The following is a 22,722-nucleotide window of genomic DNA, read 5'->3' on the forward strand; positions in this document are numbered from 1 at the left end:
ATTAGCAGCTATTTAAAAAATTAAATTTTAAGATATTTAAATTTATAAAAGTTAAATATATACTTTAATCTTTCTCTCTTTATACTTCTTTCTCTAAAAAATATTTCACAAATATAATTTCAGTGATATTATGTGTTTCATTCAGGATTTAGAATTATAGGTTTTATAATTTAAAATGTATGTTTCACTAAAATTAAAATTTAGTGATATTGTGTGTTTCATTCAGGATTTAGAATTATAGGTTTTATAATTTAAAATTTATGATTCAAGATTTAAAATTAAAAAATACGACTGAAGGTTTAAAATATTAAATGACATTTAAATAAATTTATTTATAAAATAAAATTTTTATTTCACTATCTAATTATCTTTTTTAATAAAGCTTATTAACTAGTGGAAATACATAAAAGTAATAAGTATTAAATATAATAACAAGACACGATATATTTGTAGAAAAATAAATTTAAATTATGAAGAAATACAGTTACAAGTATTTATATATATTTAAATTATGAGGTGTTTAATTTATAGTCCATCCTCTCCCATGGGCAGAAGAGCTGAAAGTAGTGGACAGCTCGTGCTTGCGAAATAGACTTAGCACCAACCTTCTCTATTACTCAATCACTTCCACCAGTTTTTTTCTGTTATATAATCCAAACACTCTCATTAACTCTTATTATAGTGTTGTAGTGATATTAATAGCCTTTAATCACCTTCCCTTTCTTCGATATATTCTCTATCTGCATTTTCTAAGTTACTGATTTTGCAGCCATTACCAGAGAAAAAAGATCGGAAATGGCGTATGATAGGCTGCAACCATCACAACCTGGAGGCTCTGGAGATATTCAGCAACAAAATCACGAAGAACACAAAGCTAAGAGTAACAGGAGAAAGATTGTTATTCTTTCTGTTATTGCGGTGACAATGATCATTGTTTCGGCTGTTTGTGCTGGCCTCGTAATTGGACTCCGTGACGGCGGCGCTGACTCAATTGGCACGCAAGTTCGCCGTAAGCCCACCCAGGCTATTTCTAAAACCTGTAGCAAAACTCGGTTCCCTAACCTCTGCGTCAACTCACTGCTCGAGTTCCCTGGCTCGCTCACTGCTAATGAGCAAGACCTGGTTCACATTTCCTTCAATATGACGTTGCAGCACTTCAGCAAGGCTCTTTACACGACCACCTCGATCTCCTACGTCCAGATGGATCCACGTGTACGGTCGGCGTACGACGACTGCCTCGAGCTTCTGGAAGATTCGGTCGACTCCCTCTCCCGTTCCCTCTCCTCCGTCATTCCTTCTCAAGAAGGCGGGTCCACTCATGACGTGATGACGTGGCTCAGCGCCGCTTTGACGAACCAAGACACGTGTACTGAGGGGTTCGAGGGAGTGAGCGGGACGGTGAAGGATCAAGTGACCGACAAACTGAAGGACTTATCGGAGCTTGTGAGTAACTGCCTTTCGATCTTCGCTGCCAGCGGTGGAGACGATTTCGCCGGAGCGCCGATTCAGAGCAGGAGGTTGCTATCGTCGGACGACGATTTATCGGGAGCAAGTATCGACGAGGAGAATTTCCCGAAATGGCTGGGGAGAAAAGAAAGAGAGTTACTAAGAACTCCGGTGTCGGCGATCCAGGCCGATATAATCGTATCGAAAGATGGAAACGGCACCGTTAAAACAATTACCGAGGCGATCAAAAAGGCGCCGGAGCATAGTAGTCGGCGTATCATCATCTATGTGAGGGCAGGAAGGTAAAATTTTCGGTTTTAATTAAATATCATAATTTACTGTAACTTTTTCCTTTTTGGCTCACCTTTTCCATAAAATTCGTTAACTTTTCGTTACTACTATTTTATAATTAATTTATTGGTTAATATTTTCTCTTTTGTTCGGTGGGTGTTCCGCTTTTTTATTGGACTTTTAAAATATTTTTAATCAAATAAAATTTATATTGAATATAATCTTCATCAATATTAATAGACTTCTGATATATAATATATACTTTAAATTTTGTACTAATGATAAATTATCACAAATTCAATAAATTATTGTTTTAACATTGGAGACAAATTACAAAGGTATGAGGATGAAGAATTTAGTACATAAAAGAAAATTTGTACTGTATATTACAGGTACGAAGAGGATAATTTGAAGGTGGGGAGGAAGAAAACAAACTTGATGTTTATAGGTGACGGAAAGGGTAAAACAGTCATTGCCGGTGGAAAGAGTGTTTCCGATGATCTTACCACATTTCATACTGCTGCCTTCGGTAAGTTATGCTTACCCATGGTCTAAATAACATTTTTAGCTAATAATTTTTTTAAATAGATCTTATTTTTTATTTTAATTTTGTATTAAATTAAATCAAATTATATAAAAAGAAGCAAATTCATTAAATTAACATCAATTTTAACGTAAATTAATAATAAATAATTTTTAAAGTTTAAAATTAAAATATTATTAGACTTTTTTTATTGGATTAATATTATTTTCACAAGCCTAATATCCTTTGCTTCACCAGCCTTTGAACCTTGTTGGGATTGTGGTGGTATAAACACTAGCTAACCAACAACGTCTGGGCAATATTGGATTAATATTATAAGCATTGATTGATATATATTATCATTTCGAAGATATCACATTATTAAAAATAAAAATATTATTTAATTAATCATTAGTATATAAATTGTTATATATTATTAAAATAAAAACTACTGATTATAAATTGGTTTAACGAGAGGAGATGTTCGATTTTTTAAGTAATATTAAGAGTTACAATTCTGATGTTGTGAATAGAACAAACTAAATTGAAAGTGTCTTATAATGGACCTTTATAATATATGCTTTGAATTAATCGATCAATGAGTTAAATGTCAAAAACTATACTAAAATATTTACATAAAAACTATAAATCATAATTTATTTTATCCATAAATATAGAATTTTAGTAAAATTAAAACAAATTAATTTTTGGGTTAATTGCATCATATGTCTCCAAACTATAACTCTTATTTTAAATTGGTCCCCAAACTTTTGAATCTTCCAATTTCATCCCCAAACTCATCCAAATATGTAATCAATTTCTACCATAGTTTAACCTAAATTTAGTTTTTTTTAAACATATAATAATATAGCTTGGTCTAATGATTTTGTTAACAAGAGATGTGATTAGTATATATTTATAGTTTGGGATAAAATTGGAATATTCAAAACGTTTGGGGACCAATTTGGAATGGTTATAGTTTGGGGATGAAATTGAAATACTCAAAAGTTTGAGGACTAATTTAGAATACTAGTAATAGTTTAAGAATAAAATTGAAATATTTAAAAGTTTAGGGACCAATTTGAAATAAAAGTCATATTTTGAGTGCATGTGATGCAATTAACTTTTAAATTTTCGTGGGGAAAACAAATGAAAACTATTGGTCCTAAAACAATTAAACAAGTCCATGGCGCATGATGTAGAAATCGCATGTGGTATGCTATTAGACAGACAGTCCCCAGATTACAGCAGCCAGATCACCTTATCTTATCTACTTCCTTGTCCATACAATTCCAAATTAAAAAAAATCATACATTACTTTTTTTGGTACATAGAATTAATCATACTTAGATGTATTATACTATTTTATATTTATTAGTTATGTCGTATTTGTATAGTATTTTTATATCTGAATTAGGATTGAGGCAGAAGCTCTTATTGGAATAACAGGAATGTCCTGATTCCCTTCTGTTTCTTTCCTGAAAAGATGTCTTTGTTATCCAATTACATTTAAAATCATATGATAAAAATTAAGAGTGACATTAATGACATGTGACAAGAAATTCGATATTTTATACGATATTGGTAGAACAGACCGTCTATTATATTGGAATGATAAAAGTCACAATTCTTCTAGTTTATCTCCTTATCAAGTTCTATAATGTTAGCTTCATTTTCAGTGAAAGCTGTATAATTCATTGCTTTGTTTCCATTCAGCCGCAACTGGATCTGGTTTTATTGCAAGGGACATGACATTCGAGAACTACGCTGGACCAGCCAAGCATCAAGCGGTGGCTCTTCGGATCGGGGCCGATCATGGTGTCGTATACATGTGTAACATCATCGGCTACCAAGACACTTTATACGTTCACTCGAACCGTCAATTTTACCGTGAATGCAACATTTACGGTACGGTGGATTTCATTTTTGGTAATGCCGCGGTGGTAATCCAAGACTGTAACATTTACGCTCGAAAACCCATGACATCACAGAAAAACACCGTTACTGCCCAAAACCGAAAAGATCCAAACCAAAATACCGGCATATCGATCCACAAATCACGGATCCTACCCACACCGGATCTCGCCGCCTCCAAAGCTAGCTTCCCGACATAATTTATTTATGGATCTTCATGGTTACCATCAACCGGGGTTGCTTTCATGGCTGGCCTACAAGTTTAAAGCCGAATGCTTCTTCTAATAGTATGAAATATAATTTTATGGTTCCATTTTTTCCCATGATATTGAAATAACTAATAAGGCTTGATTTTAACTCCAACATGTTATGGAAGGTTATAGGGAGTTACTGTATTTCGTATTTTTTTATGTCAATAGTAGTGTAAATTTTAAGTATGAATATGATAATAACTAAAACATGCATTGTCATTTTTTTCAATTATAGGTTTAGAGTTCAAATATTGAGAAAACATATAGGGAGTTACCGTATTTCGTTTTTTTTCCAACATTGAGAAAACAAATGTATTTATTAAACTCGACTCGAACGAAAAAATTTCAAGTAACATTGAATTATAAAATAATACTTGTCAACTCGAATAACTCAAAATTTTTTGACTCGACTTGATTGAACATTCACCCCAAACCTCTGACATTGTCAAGGTCTTCGAGGATCTCACACCTACCTCTTCCTTGATATCGAACTATGAGGCAACAACAGAACAACCTGATTAATCAATAAAATGTTAAGAGTTCGTTTTCTATACACCACCAGCATAAGGTCTACAGGAGGAGGCAAATGAAAAAAAAAATTAAGATGTCAACAATAAACAAGAGTTTAATGAAAAACAAATATAAGAGATATATACCTTAAAGTTTCCGGTTAAATTACAAGAAATCGGCCGTCTAGAGATCTCCCAATAGAAGCTGCAATCCCTTGCAGACCATAAGTTTTGTAAATGCAGCCATCCATGTTGAATGTTTCCCAAGCTTTAACACCTTCAAAAGTTCTATAAACAATAGCCAACATAGTTTGCATTCCTAGGTACTCCGAGAAAAGCCTAGATATAAATAAGGAAACATAAAGCCAAACATCGACTATACGTAAGCATGAACAGGTTTGGTAAAACCCTCAATTAAGACTAAATTATAATCTATTAATAAACAGACGGACCTATTCACAAAAAAATTCAAAATCAACTATAATGCACCACATGCACTCATCACCATTAAAAAACACAAATCAACCGAATATAAGGCATAAACTACATTTCATATTCCTCTTCCTCTTCCTCTTGAATTGATCTTAATACATGAACTATCCAATCTAACAGAATGATAAAGGTATAATTTTCTCATGCAAAAAAATCCAAAATATTAAAAACTATGAATTATAAATTAAATTTTGTCATACACGATATAGAAAGATAAATAAAAAAATAGACTTTCAAACAAATCTACTCATCTAATTTTCCAAGTGTAGAATTCAATATATCTTTTGTCAAACTTAGATGAGAAGCTTGAGGGCGATGATGAGTTTTAACTTGATACATAATTCATGTTGCTGACTTTTCATGCCAAAGAACTTTTTAGTTATTTCATGCTCACTTTGACGGTAGAATTGACCATTACTCTCGATAGGCGAACTAGAAGAATGACTTTCCAAAAAAATAACTAAGAAAATATCAACTTGTAGCTGGAGAAGTGGAAAATAAATATACAACTCATATGTTTATACAAAATCCAGGGAATTAAACACGATAATATAGTGTAGTAGATGTAAACGCTTGTGTTGGAAACTTCGACGAACCCAATTCACTATCTATAGAGGACCTAGAATGTACCACCAATACTACGCCAATTCTTTGTCGTTTGTTAGCCTTTTATTCTATAAGTTCTTATTGCACAATAATAATTAGGTAACAAGATTGAACATATATCATTCAATTGGTAGAGCCAACCATATATTATTCAGACGACAGAGTCGGTCATATATTAAAATTAACACAAATGAACTAAGAACTTAAAACAAATCAAGACTTAACCGGGAAACTTATAATAAAAGAACTTTTTTATTAATACACAATACAATTACAATGTTAGACACTAATCTCATTATTTTTCTATTTTCTACCTCTAAGCTCTCTTTTTCAACTCACACTTTTGACACTCTTTTCTTTCCTTTTCGCTCTATTTAAAATGATAAATCTCACCCCTATTTATAGATTTTAGTTGTCATTGGATTGTTGACGCATGTCAATATTTTAGTCATTTAACCTTACAAATATTAGATTCTTGTATAGATAATTCTAGACATAATATTAAATATTATAAATATATAAATTATTTTATGAATATTTCTAGACAAATACTATTTTTATATTATTCTATATTATTCTAGAATATTATATGTGTGTGTATATATATATATATCCACTTACTCAATGTATAATTTTTTAGTTTTACACACATTTAGGACCGTTGAATAAGTGAAAATATATGATTGAGATTGACTCTTTATTTCTTTTTTTACCGAATATCTTTTCATTTAATATTTTTAATCTCAGTCATCAATTTTCACTCATCCAACGATCCTAAATCTGTGTAAAACTAAAAGAGTTTTATTTTGTATAACATGATATATATTTATATATAATACTGTTAAATTATACTTATATATTTCTCTTAAAGTTGTAGACTTTTAACATTTCCCAACAATGCAAATTTCCTTCCATAGATGATTTGCTGATCATTATGAGTACTTAAAACATATTAACTCCTAGATGGAGATAGTATAGACTTTCTCCACTAAGAGCGCACAACTGAAGAGTTAATGTGGTTATGAATGATAATTCTTCTCTTTGGAATTTAATTTCGCGCTACAAGGGTTTCCCCGGAGTTAAAAAATTGTTTAGCTTATTTGTCGGGGTAGTCTCCTATCGAATGAGGAGCATGTCAGGCGGCATATGTCTTCCAAAGCGGGTTGTGTGATATGTGGTGCCGCGATTGGATCATCTTTGCATATACTCCGGCATTGTTTTACGGCTAAATCGATTTGGAATACTATTATAAAACCAAATCGTGTAGCGGAATTTTTCCTTTGGTGATTTGGATTTGTTAGAGTATGCCCAAAGGTCAATCATATAATGATTGTAATAATACTTTTATTTACCGATTTTATTGAATAAATGCATTGTTTATTATTTTCAGTTATATATATGTGTTTAACATAAACTCGAAGATAATAAAGTCCATATAATGACATATTTTTATTATTAAAAGATTTCTAGTCAAGTATTATTATGGGCATGGACAATAATAATACGCTTAAGACTAACATGTTATTGATTGATTACAACGAGTTGTCATTGACATAGAGATGTCAGAATTGATACATGATTATATTGTTAGAGAACAATGTATTGGATTGACCCACCGTGAATATATGTCTTGGATTATTATGTGACAGTCATAACATTGCTCATAGTGATGATTATATGTATGATCCTCAAACTTGAGATCAATATTATCCCAACATATATTGTTGTATGTTTCGATGCAGCTAAACAAGCTCCGTAACTGGTTGCTCTATAAAAACTGTTATTAAATATATCTCAATATATGTAGTGGGTGTGTATGATTAAGATAAGATTTGTCATTCCTACATAATAGGAAATATATCACATGTCACTTGATTGAGTAAGACTAGAAACGCATGGTCATGCTCGAATAAGTTGATATGAGATATCATAAACTATTCATTAATTAAAGTCTACTCTAGATATCAAGAAATAATAGATGGGCTATACAAGTGTGATTATTCCAAGACTTGTGTCTATTCTAGATATAAATTACATAAGGATGTAATACATAAAAGAGTTAATCACCAAGATGATATGTTGAATCATATTTTCATGTCACTCATTGTATGTAATATTAGAATTGCTAATAATTACTGCTAACGTTACAAGAAACTACAGTCACATCGTAGGATTGAAATAAGCAAAGATATACAATTTGTTGTACGTTACTAAAATATATATCTAGAGTTAATTAAATTTATGTTTTAATAATCCCGAATATTTAATTTCAATTAATTAAATATAGATTTAATTAATTTGAAATAATAAAACCATAATATGATTAGGGTAACTTAGCTATAAAAGGGTGTGTTAGGTCTAGCAGCCGTTTTAGAACACACATAAAACCTTCAGCCGTTTTTCTCTCAAAACGGTTTTGGGGAAGAAAATTATTGCTCTCAATCGGGTGAACTGAATAGAGGCCGAGACGTGATTTCGTGTAAGCTTATGATTCGAACCGATCTACACCACAATATTCATTGTTGTCCTTGCTATTTTTCAAGGAACCCGCTGTAAGTATTCGCATTCCTTCCTCCCGATTTCAGTTTTTCGTACTTGGATCGCTAGTGAAATCGTCAAGTTTTGTTTCCGCTGCGTCATGGGTTGCGCCGACGGTCCCAACAGGATTGACCGTAATTTGCGTAACCCAAGCTATTTCCCGATCGATGTGGTGGAATGGATCTTCTCTTCGGTTTAATACTCTGGAACCTGTGACTTGGACGTAATAAAACTGTTTTTGATCCTGAATTTGTTACAGACGAAGATATCTTGCATCGAAGCATACACATGCAACATGGAGCCACCCATGCTCGTCTTTCTATTGCTCCTATAGTGAGTAATTCCAACTGAGCAACCCTTTGGACCCTCCTCAGCTGGGATGGTTTAAACTTAATACTAATGGGGCGAAGATATTTAATTCGAGTATGAGTGCATGTGGTGGTGGTATCAGGGACTCTTCATGTCAACGGGTTACTGGTTTCTCCAAATCCATTGGTATTTGCTCGATTCTTGATGCAGAGTTCTAGGATATCTACAAGGAAGTTGGAACTCTTTCCGCGACTAGTTAGGAAAGAAACCAAGAGGGGACTCATCTTTGATGGTACACATAATAGACCTTACTAGACGTTGTTGGAATTTGGATGTTGTTTACATCTCTCGAGAGTGTAACAAGGTTGTGGATGGTATGTCTAAACTTGCTTGGCTCTTCCGGTCGGATTCCTTTTGATGCAGAGTTCTAGGATATCTACAAGGAAGTTGGAACTCTTTCCGCGACTAGTTAGGAAAGAAACCAAGAGGGGACTCATCTTTGATGGTACACATAATAGACCTTACTAGACGTTGTTGGAATTTGGATGTTGTTTACATCTCTCGAGAGTGTAACAAGGTTGTGGATGGTATGTCTAAACTTGCTTGGGCTCTTCCGGTCGGATTCCTTTCTTTCCACGCTTCCCCTGATGCGATCAGTGCTTTGCTTCAGGCAGAATTTACAAATTCATCGGCACTTTTGAGTTAGTCTGCTTTAGCATTTGTTGCTGCCATTTGAATTAAATAAAAATAATAATAATAAGATTTAATATTGGAGTTTAAATGAAGAAAATAAATTAAGGGTCTATTTGTTTCACGTAAAACGTTTTCCTCACTTTTCAGTGTTTGGTTGGAAGAAAACATATTGGTCAATATAAAACATTTTCATGGTCAACAGAATTTCTTTTGTATTTTCTGGAAAATAACTTACCGTTTAATTTTCCGTAAGTCATTTTTCAAACTTTCAACTTCAAAGCATAAATACTCAAAGTAATATTATTTTATAAATTTAATATTAATATGATATTTTAGTATCATTTTAATAAAAATATTAATTCTTAACATATTTAAAATATTTATTAATATTTTTAAAAATATAATATAATAATATTATTACAATAATACTCAATTATATTATAATAATATTTACTATTATATTCTTATTTTAATAATATATAATAAATTATTAATAAAAATTATATTATTTATTAATTTCTCAAAAATATTATTATTGAATTATTAATAGTGAATACTTTTATTTATGTATTTAATATTAATATAATAGTCTAATAATATTATAAAAATTTATTAAAATATATTTATTAATAATTTTAAAATATAATATAATATTTTTAGTGTTATAGATATCCAATATAATTTATCATATTTTTATTTTAATAGAATATATTAGATTTAATATTTTATTATAAAATTAGAAATAATATTTAATAATAATATTGACATAAATATTATTAAATAAATTATCTAATATTTTTAAAATAATAATATTAAGTTTATATAATAAATAATATTATTTATTATATTTTATATTTATAATAAATAATTTCTTAAAATATTATCAATTAGTAAAAAATAATTTACCCAACATATTCCTAATAACATAAAATATATTTTAAAAAATATTTTCAATAAAACAAACGAACATAAATTGCAGATTGCATTGTATTATTGGAAGTTGGTGGTGCCGACAAAAACCCGAAAACATTATAAAATTCTTAAGGTCATTGCCCGTAATTACAATCCTTAAAGAAGGGTATAATTTCATTAAAAAATGTTTATTGAAAAGGGAATTGGAGTATCATAATTCTTCCCATATGCTCGTCTTAATTTTGAATCCTATGGTTCTTCTAAATAAAAAATGAGAAAATAATTTCAGGGACTAAAAATGTCTTATAATATACGATTTTAACCAACTTTTTTTGGATTTGCCAAAATGACCAACTAAATCGCAATGCGATCGATAATTCGCAACGCGATCTCCGGTATCGCAAATCAGTTTCCATATTCGTAACGCGATTCTGACTATCACATTGCGATTTTTCCAATTTGCGTGCGAACGCGAATCTGACTATCGCAATGCGATTTACATAGCGCCATTCGTATCCAACGCGTATTTTTTTTAAATTCCAAACACGAATATATTAATATATCGGAACACTGAACCGTCCACAGTATATCCCGTAATCGCAACTCATAACCTAAAACCCTAAATCACAACTCAGTCTCATCTCTATCTCTCACTCTCTAAGGCGACATCCGTCTCCATCTCCGACGAAATCAGTCCCCATCTCCGACGATATCAGTCTCCATCTCCGGCGAAATCATTCACGGTCAGAAATGGAAAATCAACCAAATCAATCACTGAGGGTTAGTTTTTTTAATTATTTTTATTTTAAAATTTTTACAGCATTATTAGGTTTTTCATATTGAAATTGATGATAAGTTTACTGGTGTTTTCAATAATATATTAATCATTTCACTTAGATTGCTTATTATATTCATTTCGATTGCTGCCAATACTGCTAAACTGTTTAGTCTTTAACCCTGTGAAGTTAGTATTTGTTTTTGGTTTTTTTTGTTGAAGTAATGCAATCCATTCAAGTTTCTTTCAATTTTAGTATTTGAAATCGAGAATGACTATCGCAATGCGATTCTGTCGTTGCGATTTTCATTTCGCGTTGCGATTCTTGCGTTGCGATAGTCAAATTCGCGTTACGATAGTCATTTTCTTGTTGTGATTTTCATTTTCGTGTTGCGATTTAAAGTTTCAGAAACTATTCTTCTTCTGCAAATTGAAACTTGAATGAATTGCATTACTTCAACCAAAAAGCAAAAACAAATACTAAATTCACAGTGTTGCAAATTTAAGTTTGAAGAATAAACTACTACTCTTTATGTTTATTGTTCTTGTTATATCTTCACAGTGTAGTTTTTGGTATATCTAAATTGGTATGTTTATTGTTTTTGCAGAACTTTTATTCGGCTCAATTGACCTTAAGAAATAAAGTAAGCCTGGCCAAAACAATTACGTCGAAGGTTTCACCTGCACAAAGAAAAATATTTGAGGATACTTGCTTCGGGCCATGGCTGAAAGTACAACATCCGGGTGGAGATGCTATGTTGACCCATCTGTTTCTTCAAACCATGACTAGCGATCTACCAGAGACTATACAACGTCGTGATGAAGAGATATGGTTTGATTTTCCACCGGCGTATACGTGTTTTGGGCGGAAGGAGTTTTGCTTAATCACTGGTCTACGCTTCGGACACGATGATGTAGATCGGTACACTAGACATATTACCCGCCTATCATGGTTTTCCCGAGTTTTTCCTGAGCTGTCAACGGAGAAGTCGAATTTACACGTGAAAGACTTGACGAGATTATTGAATAAGAAAGATGGTTTTACTCGGATTGATGACGTTGATGTTGTCCGAGTATGCCTTCTAATACTTTTGCAAGCCAGCTTTTTAGGCAGAGAGACCCGACAACCTATTCCTAATGATCTAATTAAATTGGTAGAAGACCTAAATGCATGGAACCTATTTCCGTGGGGTTCGTATCTATGGAGAGCTACATGGAATAAGTTGTCGTCTGCCTTTGATGATCAGAAAAGTTTGCGTGGCGATGGTTCCAAATACACTTTTTCAGGCTTTATTTGGGCCTTTAAGGTAATAATTTTTATATAATGTTTCCAAAATTATAATTAATTCTTTAACAATTACTAATGTTTGTTATTATATTGTTTGTAGATTTGGATATTTGAGGCCTTTCCCGCCATGCAGACATATGCATTAAAAACTTCTAATGATATTCCTAGGGCTATTTCCTAGAAGAGGAAACGGTCCTTGCAGCAATGGGAAGATTTACTACCATATACTATAATAAATAATGTAAGTTAACACAAATACTACCATATGTTTATAAACAAGTTATTACTAGTACACGTTTAACTTTGTTTGAGCTTTTATATTGTTAGGAGGCCAACACTCCATTACAGAGGCTGACACCCACGGAAGCTGAGCTTTCCACTGATTGGTGGCAAGCTAGTAAGCGTTTTTTTGATAGCACGGATGATGAGCAGCCACCACTTCGAGAGCCATCACCTCACCCAGAGCCATCACCTGAACGATCCGAATATACAACTCCACAATGAAAGTCATCACCTATTTTGTCACATCATCGAGCCTCTTCTCCACCATCACCTCATGATAGGTGACCGGAAAAGATGCCACGACGTTTATCTTCCTGTTCTCCACCTCCACGGGATGAGTTAGGGGAGTTACGTAATGAGGTCAATTCCTTGCGTGAGGAGGTCAGTACTTTACGCGATGACAATGGTGCATGGCGTGTTGAGGTGTCTACTTTACGTGGTGAGGTAGTAGCTCTACGTGATATTGTAGCATCGTTGCAGAATGAGGTTCATACTCTACGCAACGATGTAAGTTTAATATTTTTCATATTTAACTTGATGATAAATTTACTCGTAATTTCACTTAGATTGCTTAGTAAATTCATTCGGTTGCTGCCAATACTGTTTAACTGTTTATTCTTTAACCCTGTGAAGTTAGTATTTGTTTTTGGTTGTCTTTTGGTTGAAGTAATGCAATCCATTCAAGTTTCAATTTGCAGAAGAAGAATAGTTTACTATCGCAATGAGAAAATGACTATCGCAATGCGAATTTGACTATCGCAACGAAAGAATCGCAATGCGAAATGAAAATCGCATTGCGATTCTCTCGTTGCGATAGTCAAATTCGTATTGCGATAGTCATTTTCGCATTGCGATAGTCATTTTCGCGTTGCGATAGTCATTTTCGCATTGCGATAGTCATTTTCGCATTGCGATAGTCATTTTCGTGTTGCGATTTTAAGTTTCAGATTCTATTCTTCTTCTGCAAATTGAAACTTTAATGAATTGCATTACTTCAACCAAAAGACAAATACTAACTTCACAGTGTTAAAAATTTAAGTTTCAAGAATAAACTACTACTCTTTATGTTGTCATTGAACCTGCACTAAACCTATATGTTATCCTTTTAAATGTTTATATAAGTGCTTACTTCTGGAATGTTATCTGATGCATTTTGTGAACAATGATATAATAATGACTTGGGTGAATACCGTGCAAGTTTGATTCAAATATATTTGTCTTTGTTTTCACTGTTTAATATCATGTATGTTTATTTACTGATTTATGTATTAATTTATTTTTAGTGGCCCGCTAAGGTAGATGCTCTACGTCGGGTTTTTCTTGCAAGACAGAGTTCACGCATCAGATGGCGTACACGTGCCATTACGTCTCCGTTCACCCCAATAGTGCGAAGAATCCGTAAGAAAAAGCCCGACTCACCTGTCATCGTTCAAGAGGCTTCCCCTATCATTTAAGAGGCCCCTATCATCCCTCAAGAGTCCCCTCCCACCGTTCAAGAGGCCACTGTCATCGTTGAAGAGGTCTCTCCCAACATTCTAGAGCCCGATTCATACGGCGTAATATATCGAATTATTGAGAAGCCCCCTCACGTGCCGAACATGATGGATGAATGTTGGCTTTCGTATAAGTTACCGGCCAGTACCATTTCGGCAGATGAAGTGGAGAAGAAACAACTACCGGAAACAATTCTGGATAATACCCTTTGGGCTAAGACCACAGTTGATTTTTATCTACATGAGCGGAGCCAAGGGTGTTACGCTGACATATACAAACTCAACGATGATATGCATTTGTTGATTGAACGGTCTTGGTGGGGTGTATTATTAGGGGTTGAAGACAACGGCTATTTCGATGGGGGGGTAAGTCTTATATTTCAGTTTGATTAAATTTTTTAAAAATTTATGTAATTCACTAATATATGTCTTTTTTTGTAAAACAACATATTGATGCATGGGTGACACGTCTTATAATTGTAAGGAAATTGAAGAAAAATATAAAAAAAACACGATATACAATTATGCCGACGTCTTTTCACGTAGTTCACTTGAAGAATCAACGACAGGAATCATATGTGTTGGCTAATGGACAAGCTAAACTTTATCCTGCATGGTGGGAGGTTGATAAGGTTAGTATTTATTTTGTTTAAATATTTTAAAGGTGTTCATAAATAAGTGCGCAATTTGAATTATTACATTTCGATGCAGGTGTTTATCCCTGTTTTGGAACGTACTCATTGGCTTCTCGTCGAGCTTCACCTCCCATCCCTAAAGACAATAGTATATGACAGCATGATAAATTACATATCATTGTCTGATTTGAGAGATATTATTAAGGGATGGAGCTCTCATTTGGCTAAATTCTTGGATGCAATTAATTATTGGACTAATTCTGAAAACAAGAAGCCAAAGAAGTTCAATGTTACAGTTATCAGAGACGAGACCGCACCACAACAAACGAAGGAAGCCAGAGGGGATTGTGGTCCTCTCGTATGCATGTGCTTAGAGCGTTTGACGACAGGAAGTACACAGTTTCTACCTCCCACCGATAGAGATAGAGGTGCAGTAGGCTTGTGGTTTCGGCATTTTATGGCTAGAACGATATATGCGAGACGCTGCCTACCTGTATCCGCGTTATGAAAGTGTCCATAAACAATTTGTAAGTCAAATGCAAGTGTTGTTAAACATATATACTCTTTTTGGTTTGAAAATGTTTGGTTAAGTAGCTAGAATTCAATAATTTGCTGTCTGTAGGTTTTAGATGTGTAGAAAGTGTTGTTGATTCAATGTTTGGTTTCTGCAGGTTAATCCTGAAGTGAGCTGCGTGAAATGGATGTATGGGTGCAAAAGTTGATTCAATAATTGATGAGGAAATAATTCTTATTATTATTTTTTGATTGTTTAATTGATTTGTAAAAGATGATTTGTAAATGTTGATTTGTTTAATTGATGTGTACATAATTATTATTTGTGCTTGTTTAATTGATTGAAATGTAATAGTTGATTTGTTGATTTCAATCTGCATTATTTTGAATGCAAAACAGACTATCGCAACGTGGAAATGACTATCGCAACGAGAGAATCGCAATGCGAAATGAAAATCACAGCGAGAGAATTCGCGTTGCGATTTTCATTTTCGCATTGCGATTCTCTCGTTGCGATTCTCTCGTTGCGATTTTCATTTCGTATTGCGATTCTCTCGTTGCGATAGTCATTTCCGCGTTGCGATAGTCAATTCCGCGTTGCGATAGTCATTTCCGTGTTGCGATAGTCATATTCGCATTGCGATTTCCGCGTTGCGATAGTCAAATGAATGTCTAATAAGTGATAACAACTGAACATATCATAGCAATGTTCAAACTCAAGTTACTAATGCATGCCTAACTGAAAATGTTAAAAGTTCACACATAATATACACATAATACAACGTTTGCATTTAAAAATCACCTAAGTTAACAGTCCCAAAAGGTGAAGCCGGTTGTGATTGGGATTTTGATGAGGATCCATATTTTGGTAGAGGAAAAGATGATTGTGATGGCACTGGTGATCCACATGTCAACCTTGTATGACCACTTTTCTTGCACCGACACATGTCGATCTCTTCTTCTCTTCACCCTTAGACGGTATACGATCGTGACTTTTTGGTCGGCCAGGTAGCCTTCTGTCCATGGCTGGTGGCAAAACTGTTTGTAAGTCATCTGGTATGTCCCACTCAGAAGGATGTGGAATAGGGTAGACAATCTCGACATAAGTCTGTCGATATACTTCTGTAGTGTAGCAATCAAAGGCGTATGCGCTTGAATCATCTTGGTTTAGATGAAGAGCAACTTTTATAACATGGCAACACGGATAACCAGATGTTTTCCATTTCATACAACTACACGTCTTTGCATTTAGATCGACAAGCCCATTTAAGTTATTATCCAGTACTTCAAACAAAGTGTTTGAACATGGTTCAACTCTCCATGACGTTGACTTCACAACACATTTCGTTATCTTTTTTTCAGTCCATAGTGTAACACGATGTTCCAATGTTCCTGTAAATTTAAATAAATAATACTTAGTCAAATATATGATAAGTTACGAATTTAAAGAAATAATACCTGCATGGTTTCTTTTCTTGTAGTACCACTGTTGAATAGAGGCTCGAAAAAACTCCATTAACATAGTAATGGGTAATTTTCGGGAATGACGACTTAGAGCGTTGATTGATTCTGCACTATTAGACGTCATGAAACCATATCTTGCTCCAAGTTGATGTACTCTTGACCATATTTCAAACCCGACATCTTCTAGTGTTTGAGCACACTGAGGCAAAACACATCTTAAACAGTTTATATGCTTATTAAAATCCACTTCCCGATAAGCTTTTACAGCCTTCCAGTATGTCCATTTGTAATTTTTTATACCAGCAGACCTTGATTTTAGATTTCTATACAAATGAACATCACAAAGTCCATGAAAAGCATCTGAGAAACACCTTCTAACAACGTTGTCAATTGAGTTTGCCCTATCAGATATGATTGTCAGATTGCTAATAGGACCTATGCAATCCCTAAGATGCCCCATAAACCATGTCCATGAATCGGAGGTTTCAGATTTGCCAACCCCGTAAACTATTGGCAGTATCCCATTGCTAGCATCCATTGCTACTGCTAATAAGTTAACTCTAAGGTATCGACCTTTTAAATGTGCCCCGTCAACTATAATAACTGGGCGCATACAAGTAATAAACGAACGAATCTACAAAATTATATACACAATAAATATAATCATTTAAATGTGAAATGCATGTAACTAACAAAAATGAGTCAACAAAATTATATTGATTTACTAACTGCAGCACCAATGGTGATAAACAGCAACTCAATCATCCATCTCTATCTGTTTTGATATGAGTTACCGACCCAGGATTTTTCAGCTTTAAATTGTGACAATAAGCCGGCAGTTGGGCAAACGATGCTTCTGGCGACCCCCTCAACAATTCCAAGGCATAACATTTGGCTCTCCAAGCTTGAGAATATGAGATATTAATCTTGAACCGGGCATTCATGTCAGTCATAATTTCATGTCCCCGATATACCCTGCCATTCAAAAACATTAACTCAGCCATAAAACCACCCAACACCTTTTTGTTTGCCTATCTATGGTGAGGAAAAACTTGGGTTCTTGAACATGTATGTTTATCAATAAAAGTCCTAACTTGAAACATTTCGCAATCTTTTATCATCTTTGCAATCATATGCCACGTACAGTTTTTGTCAATCATACAGCTTGTTTTGAAACGATCTTTGCTTGATTTGTTAACTTTTAGTTGATAACCATCTTCCACACATTTCGTATACAAAGCTATCTTCAAGTCTTCCTTTGTATCAAAACAATCATCTTTCTTGATACGAATAATTTTTGTGTAACAATCAACTGCTATCTTTACCAACTCTTTTTCCGGTATCTGAAGTAATTCTGGCATATTCCAGTTATACTCTCGTGGCATTTTCTTCGGGGACTTTTCTTTGGGGATTTCTTATTCTTCTTTTTCTTCTTCAGGGTTATATGAATTACAGAATGGATGTTCAACATGTTCATTTACAGTCGTAGCTTCCTCCTCATTATCATCAACAACATCTTCCTCGGCAACGGCTGTTTCATCATCAAAATTCGGGTATTGACCAATATCAAAATCATTACACGCAGAGTCTGTTTCTTCTTCTGAAAAATCATCAAAATCCGAGTATTGACCAAGATCAAAGTCCGGGTATTGACCAAGATCAAATTTCGAATACTGACTAGTACTCACAATTTTTTCTGTTGGCTCATCATCGTCTAACTGGTCAATACGAAAACCGAAATTTGGTGCTGAAAGTTGATTGGGATTTGGATTAGGGAAAGGTTGTGGGTTTTGAGATTGTGTTTGGTATTGGAAATGTGGTGAAACAATATTTGCTTGGTGATGAAATTGTGGTGGAACCATTAAATTTTGAGCACCATAAACTGGGGTTGAAAAACTTAGTTGATTGCTACCTGCTACTGACCCAACTTCACTACTTCTAGGTTCAACAACATACAATGTAACATCATCACTTGAAACACTAATGTAAGCAATGAATTGTTCAACATCTTCATTGTCGGTTAACAAATAAACTTTACCATTTCTCTGATAAGATAGCCTAAATCCACTTAGGGGCTCTAAATTCAATTTATTTCCAACACGTAACATTAGAGTTTTATAAGTTAATTTTTTAAATGACAGTTTTAGTTGAAGATTCATGGGTAAAGGCATATATTGTAAAAACACCATGAACATTCTCCCATGACCCTCCAAAACACAAATCTATCCAAACATGATCAACATTAGATGATTTCATTATTGTAAATTAATTTACTAAACAAACGAGCTGTGAAACTAAAACCTGTTGCCGGATGGGGAAGGATGTCGTTGGATATAGGAACGGATGTCACCGGAGAGAGTGATAGATGGAGATGGAATGAGTTGCGATTTAGGGATTTAGGTTATGAGTTGCTGCTGCTGCGTAGTTATATACCCAAAACATTTGTGTTACGAAACTAAAACCTGTTGCGAATTCAGAAATTAAGTTACGAATTTGAAATTCAGTATTGCGATAGTCAGAATCTCGTTGCGATAGTCATAATCTCATTGCGATAGTCAGATTCGCGTTGCGATTTACATATTCGCATTGCGATTTAGGAAAATCGCAACGCGAATTTGGAAAATCGCAATGCGATAGTCAGAATCGCGTTGCGAATCTGAAAACTGATTTGCGATACCGGAGATCGCGTTGTAAATTATCGATCGCATTACGATTTAGTTAGTCATTTTGACAAATCCAAAAAAAATTTAATTAAAATCATATATTATAAGACATTTTTTTTATCACTTAAGTTATTTTCCCATAAAAAAACACCACACGAAATCTATAAACAGAAACTGAGAAAAGCTAACGCAGTGATTTAAGAACAACCCATCAAATGATTTCCGATCCAAATCTGATATTGTATGCTTGCATTGCAAAAGGTCCCACGATTCTTGCGGAATTCTCTCGCAAAGAACCGGGAATCGAATCGTTAGCCCAGAAATGCATCGAGAAAACCCCTCCTTTCCATTCAGTCTTCTCTCATACAGCTTCTAAAAGATCCCACACCTTCGTAATCGACGACCCTTTTGTTTATTTCATCATATCCCACGAGGATCTTGTCAAATCCGAGTCCTTTTGGTTCTTGAATCGCTTGAAAATTGCTTTCGAGGATTTTCTTCTCACTGGTCCGATTGTGGGTACTGATGATTTGACCGCGAATTGCCTCCAGTCCCATTTCAATCCAATTTTTTCGGAGTTAATGGTTTTAGATTTGGAGTTCGTTGGGTCTCCAGCAAATAACAGCCGGAACCAAAGTATGGATTCTGACAGAGGGAAAGGAACCATGGTGGCTCCACTGTTGGGGCAGCCGATTAAGGGGTTAAAAAAGAAGAAAAGGTCCGGTGTTTGGGAAGTCAACGGCGGTGAGAGCAAAGATTGTGGTGGTGGGATTAGGATAGATAACATGGTTGACGTGAGTGATGATTTTAGAGATTTCTCAGTTTCTATGCAAAAGAGTGGTGCTTTGTGTAGTGGTGGGGAAAGGCAAAAGGCTATGCAAACTTGGAGGAAACATGTCTGGGTGGTTTTGATATTGGATTTGCTCGTTTGTTCTACTTTATTTGGGATTTGATTATGGGTTTGCAGAGGCTTTCAATGTATTGATGCTTGAAAGTTCTCTTTCCTTTTGCCCTTGAAAGCCTTGATATTTCTTTCAGTGATATGATCTTTAATTTGGTGGTCAAACTGATGAGTATGGATGGCAGCATCTGGCTGGTGGGCAAAAAGAACAGTGCAATGGCGGATTGTGAAACTATTGTAGTAATTTGTAAGTGTTTGATCATCTCCGTATTTGGCAGTTCTGGCTTCATTGAAGTCTTTTTGTTGTTGATTTTCAGAACAATGCCTTATTTTCCCCTTACCTTTTTTTTTTTTACTTTTTTTTCAGTTATTGGTTTGCAAAATTACATGTAATTGCACCAAAAACTGTTTATACCTACACATAAAAAGCATCCCCTGCTGCCATTGTTGAATGCTTGTATTCTTGTTTCTTTAATTGATAAAGGACCATGGTACTGCTTTTTGAGCTTTGTGGCATTTGTAAAGTATTCCCCTTTTTTAATGTAACAGTCTGCATCTTTCTATTCAGAATCATAAGTTTACTTCATTTTTCATTTGTGGAATGTACCTAAAAGACTAGTCCACATTTGGATCATCTTCAATATAGATTAGTTACATAAAATTCTTTGGGGGGGGGGGATTTAGGGAATACTTTGCCATTGGTGAAGAAACAAATCTGGTGTTTCATTTATCAATGGATTATTCAGTACGTAGGAGGCAAACTTTTCTTTTTTAAGACTGTAAGTTGTTTACAAGCACAAATTTACACCATTTACTCTTGGTTTTTTATTAGCAAAACATTATCAGAGCCCATTAACCATTAGAAGGAGAAATGTCTATCCAACTTTACTCCCATCATTTTTTTAATAGTTTTTGTGGCGTTATAAAATAGTATTTGTTCAGAATCTTTCTTAACTATTGATTGTACACACTTACTCTGCATACTCTGCAAACACAGTTGCTCGAACATGGATCCTCTTAAGAGAACAATATTCCCTTTTACTATTGAAGTGAGTGAATTAGTTCTAGTCCAATCAATTTTGCTTACATTTGCGTAGATGGGGCAAGTTCTTAAAGGTAGCTGCATACTAATAAATATATCATCATTCTTTTTATCTGAATGCATAAGTAAAAAGATCTTATTATTAAAAACAATGCCCTTAAAGTAGTACCTGTCACAGGCTGGCATATAAATTCATTTTGCCAGCATTCCCACCACTTTCCAAGGACATATGTCTAGCACACCAAACTCACATGCTCATCGTTGGCATCCTAACCACAAGATGTTAAGATTTTATTCCACCTATAAGGCTATGAACCAAAGACCATTGGCTGGTGTTTGTGGTCATGAGCCTGCGATACCTTTGCCCTTCTATTACATCTTAAGTAGTGCTTTACTTAAAGAATAACAAGGTAATGAAACTACAATTGTCAGGAAGAAAACGCAAATATAGATTAAAAGCATATCTTCTTCCTTCTTCAGCATTTCGAGCAGATTTAAAGCCTGCAATTTTTCATATGAAGATATCATTCTCATGGGGGAAAAAACATTAAAAGCTTTTACATGATAGATTTTATGAAATATAAGACTAATCTTATAAATAGCCAATGAGATAGTAGAAACCCAAGTTTGCACAAGTGGAATATCATTCTTCTTTAACCCAAAAAATATCATTATTTTAGAGGAAGGAAAGCAGAAACTTTTGTGGAACCAAAAGCTAATAGCTTCGATGTTAGTAACGCGTAGGCGAAAAAAACAATTAAAGTGAAATTAATGTAAAATAAGATATATGTAAGAGATAAGTTTTAATATGGTGCAACTTTTGTCTACCTCAATGGATGAGAACAATAATCCATTATAAATGTAATGATCACGAAAAGTACAATTACATGGTATCATGTATCTCAAAACTCAATATATAAAAATCTAGTGTATCTCAAATCACTTTCTCAATATAAACATATCTACAAAACTTATTTATACACCTTAAATCTTAAAAATTACACAGGCTACATATCTCTCTAAAATAATTATCTCATAATTCTAAAGTTTAAGACATATTTCATATTTATAGAGTTGAATATTTTATCATTAAAAATGTATCTTCATAATACTTTTTTTTGCCTACAATAATTATTTATGTATTAAATAAATTTAATTATAAATAATCTTCAACCACTAAAA

General features: G+C 33.8%; 2 protein-coding genes and 1 long non-coding RNA gene across 3 annotated transcripts; 2 read left to right on the forward strand and 1 right to left on the reverse strand.

Moving 5' to 3' along the window:
* Positions 1-545: 545 nt before the first annotated feature.
* Positions 546-3,899, reverse strand: LOC120120351. Its single transcript, XR_005515900.1, has 3 exons — positions 3,886-3,899; positions 3,521-3,533; positions 546-670 (listed from the first exon to the last, which is right to left on the reverse strand). It is a non-coding gene; the product is annotated as an uncharacterized LOC120120351 (long non-coding RNA).
* On the forward strand, positions 760-4,374 carry LOC120120350 (probable pectinesterase/pectinesterase inhibitor 61). The gene is made up of 3 exons (XM_039140011.1): positions 760-1,748; positions 2,130-2,266; positions 3,977-4,374. The coding sequence occupies exons 1-3, from the start codon at positions 796-798 to the stop codon at positions 4,372-4,374; spliced, it is 1,488 nt and encodes a 495-aa protein (XP_038995942.1). The 5' UTR covers positions 760-795.
* Positions 4,375-19,747: 15,373 nt separating this feature from the next.
* On the forward strand, positions 19,748-20,650 carry LOC120120390 (phytolongin Phyl2.2-like). Its single transcript, XM_039140052.1, has one exon. It carries the CDS (start codon positions 19,813-19,815, stop codon positions 20,548-20,550), a length of 738 nt encoding a protein of 245 aa, XP_038995983.1. The 5' UTR covers positions 19,748-19,812; the 3' UTR covers positions 20,551-20,650.
* The last annotated feature ends 2,072 nt before the right edge of the window (positions 20,651-22,722 follow it).

The sequence above is a fragment of the Hibiscus syriacus genome, unplaced genomic scaffold (genome assembly GCF_006381635.1).
Source record: "Hibiscus syriacus cultivar Baekdansim isolate YM2019G1 unplaced genomic scaffold, ASM638163v2 tig00110338_pilon, whole genome shotgun sequence".
NCBI lineage: Eukaryota > Viridiplantae > Streptophyta > Magnoliopsida > Malvales > Malvaceae > Hibiscus > Hibiscus syriacus.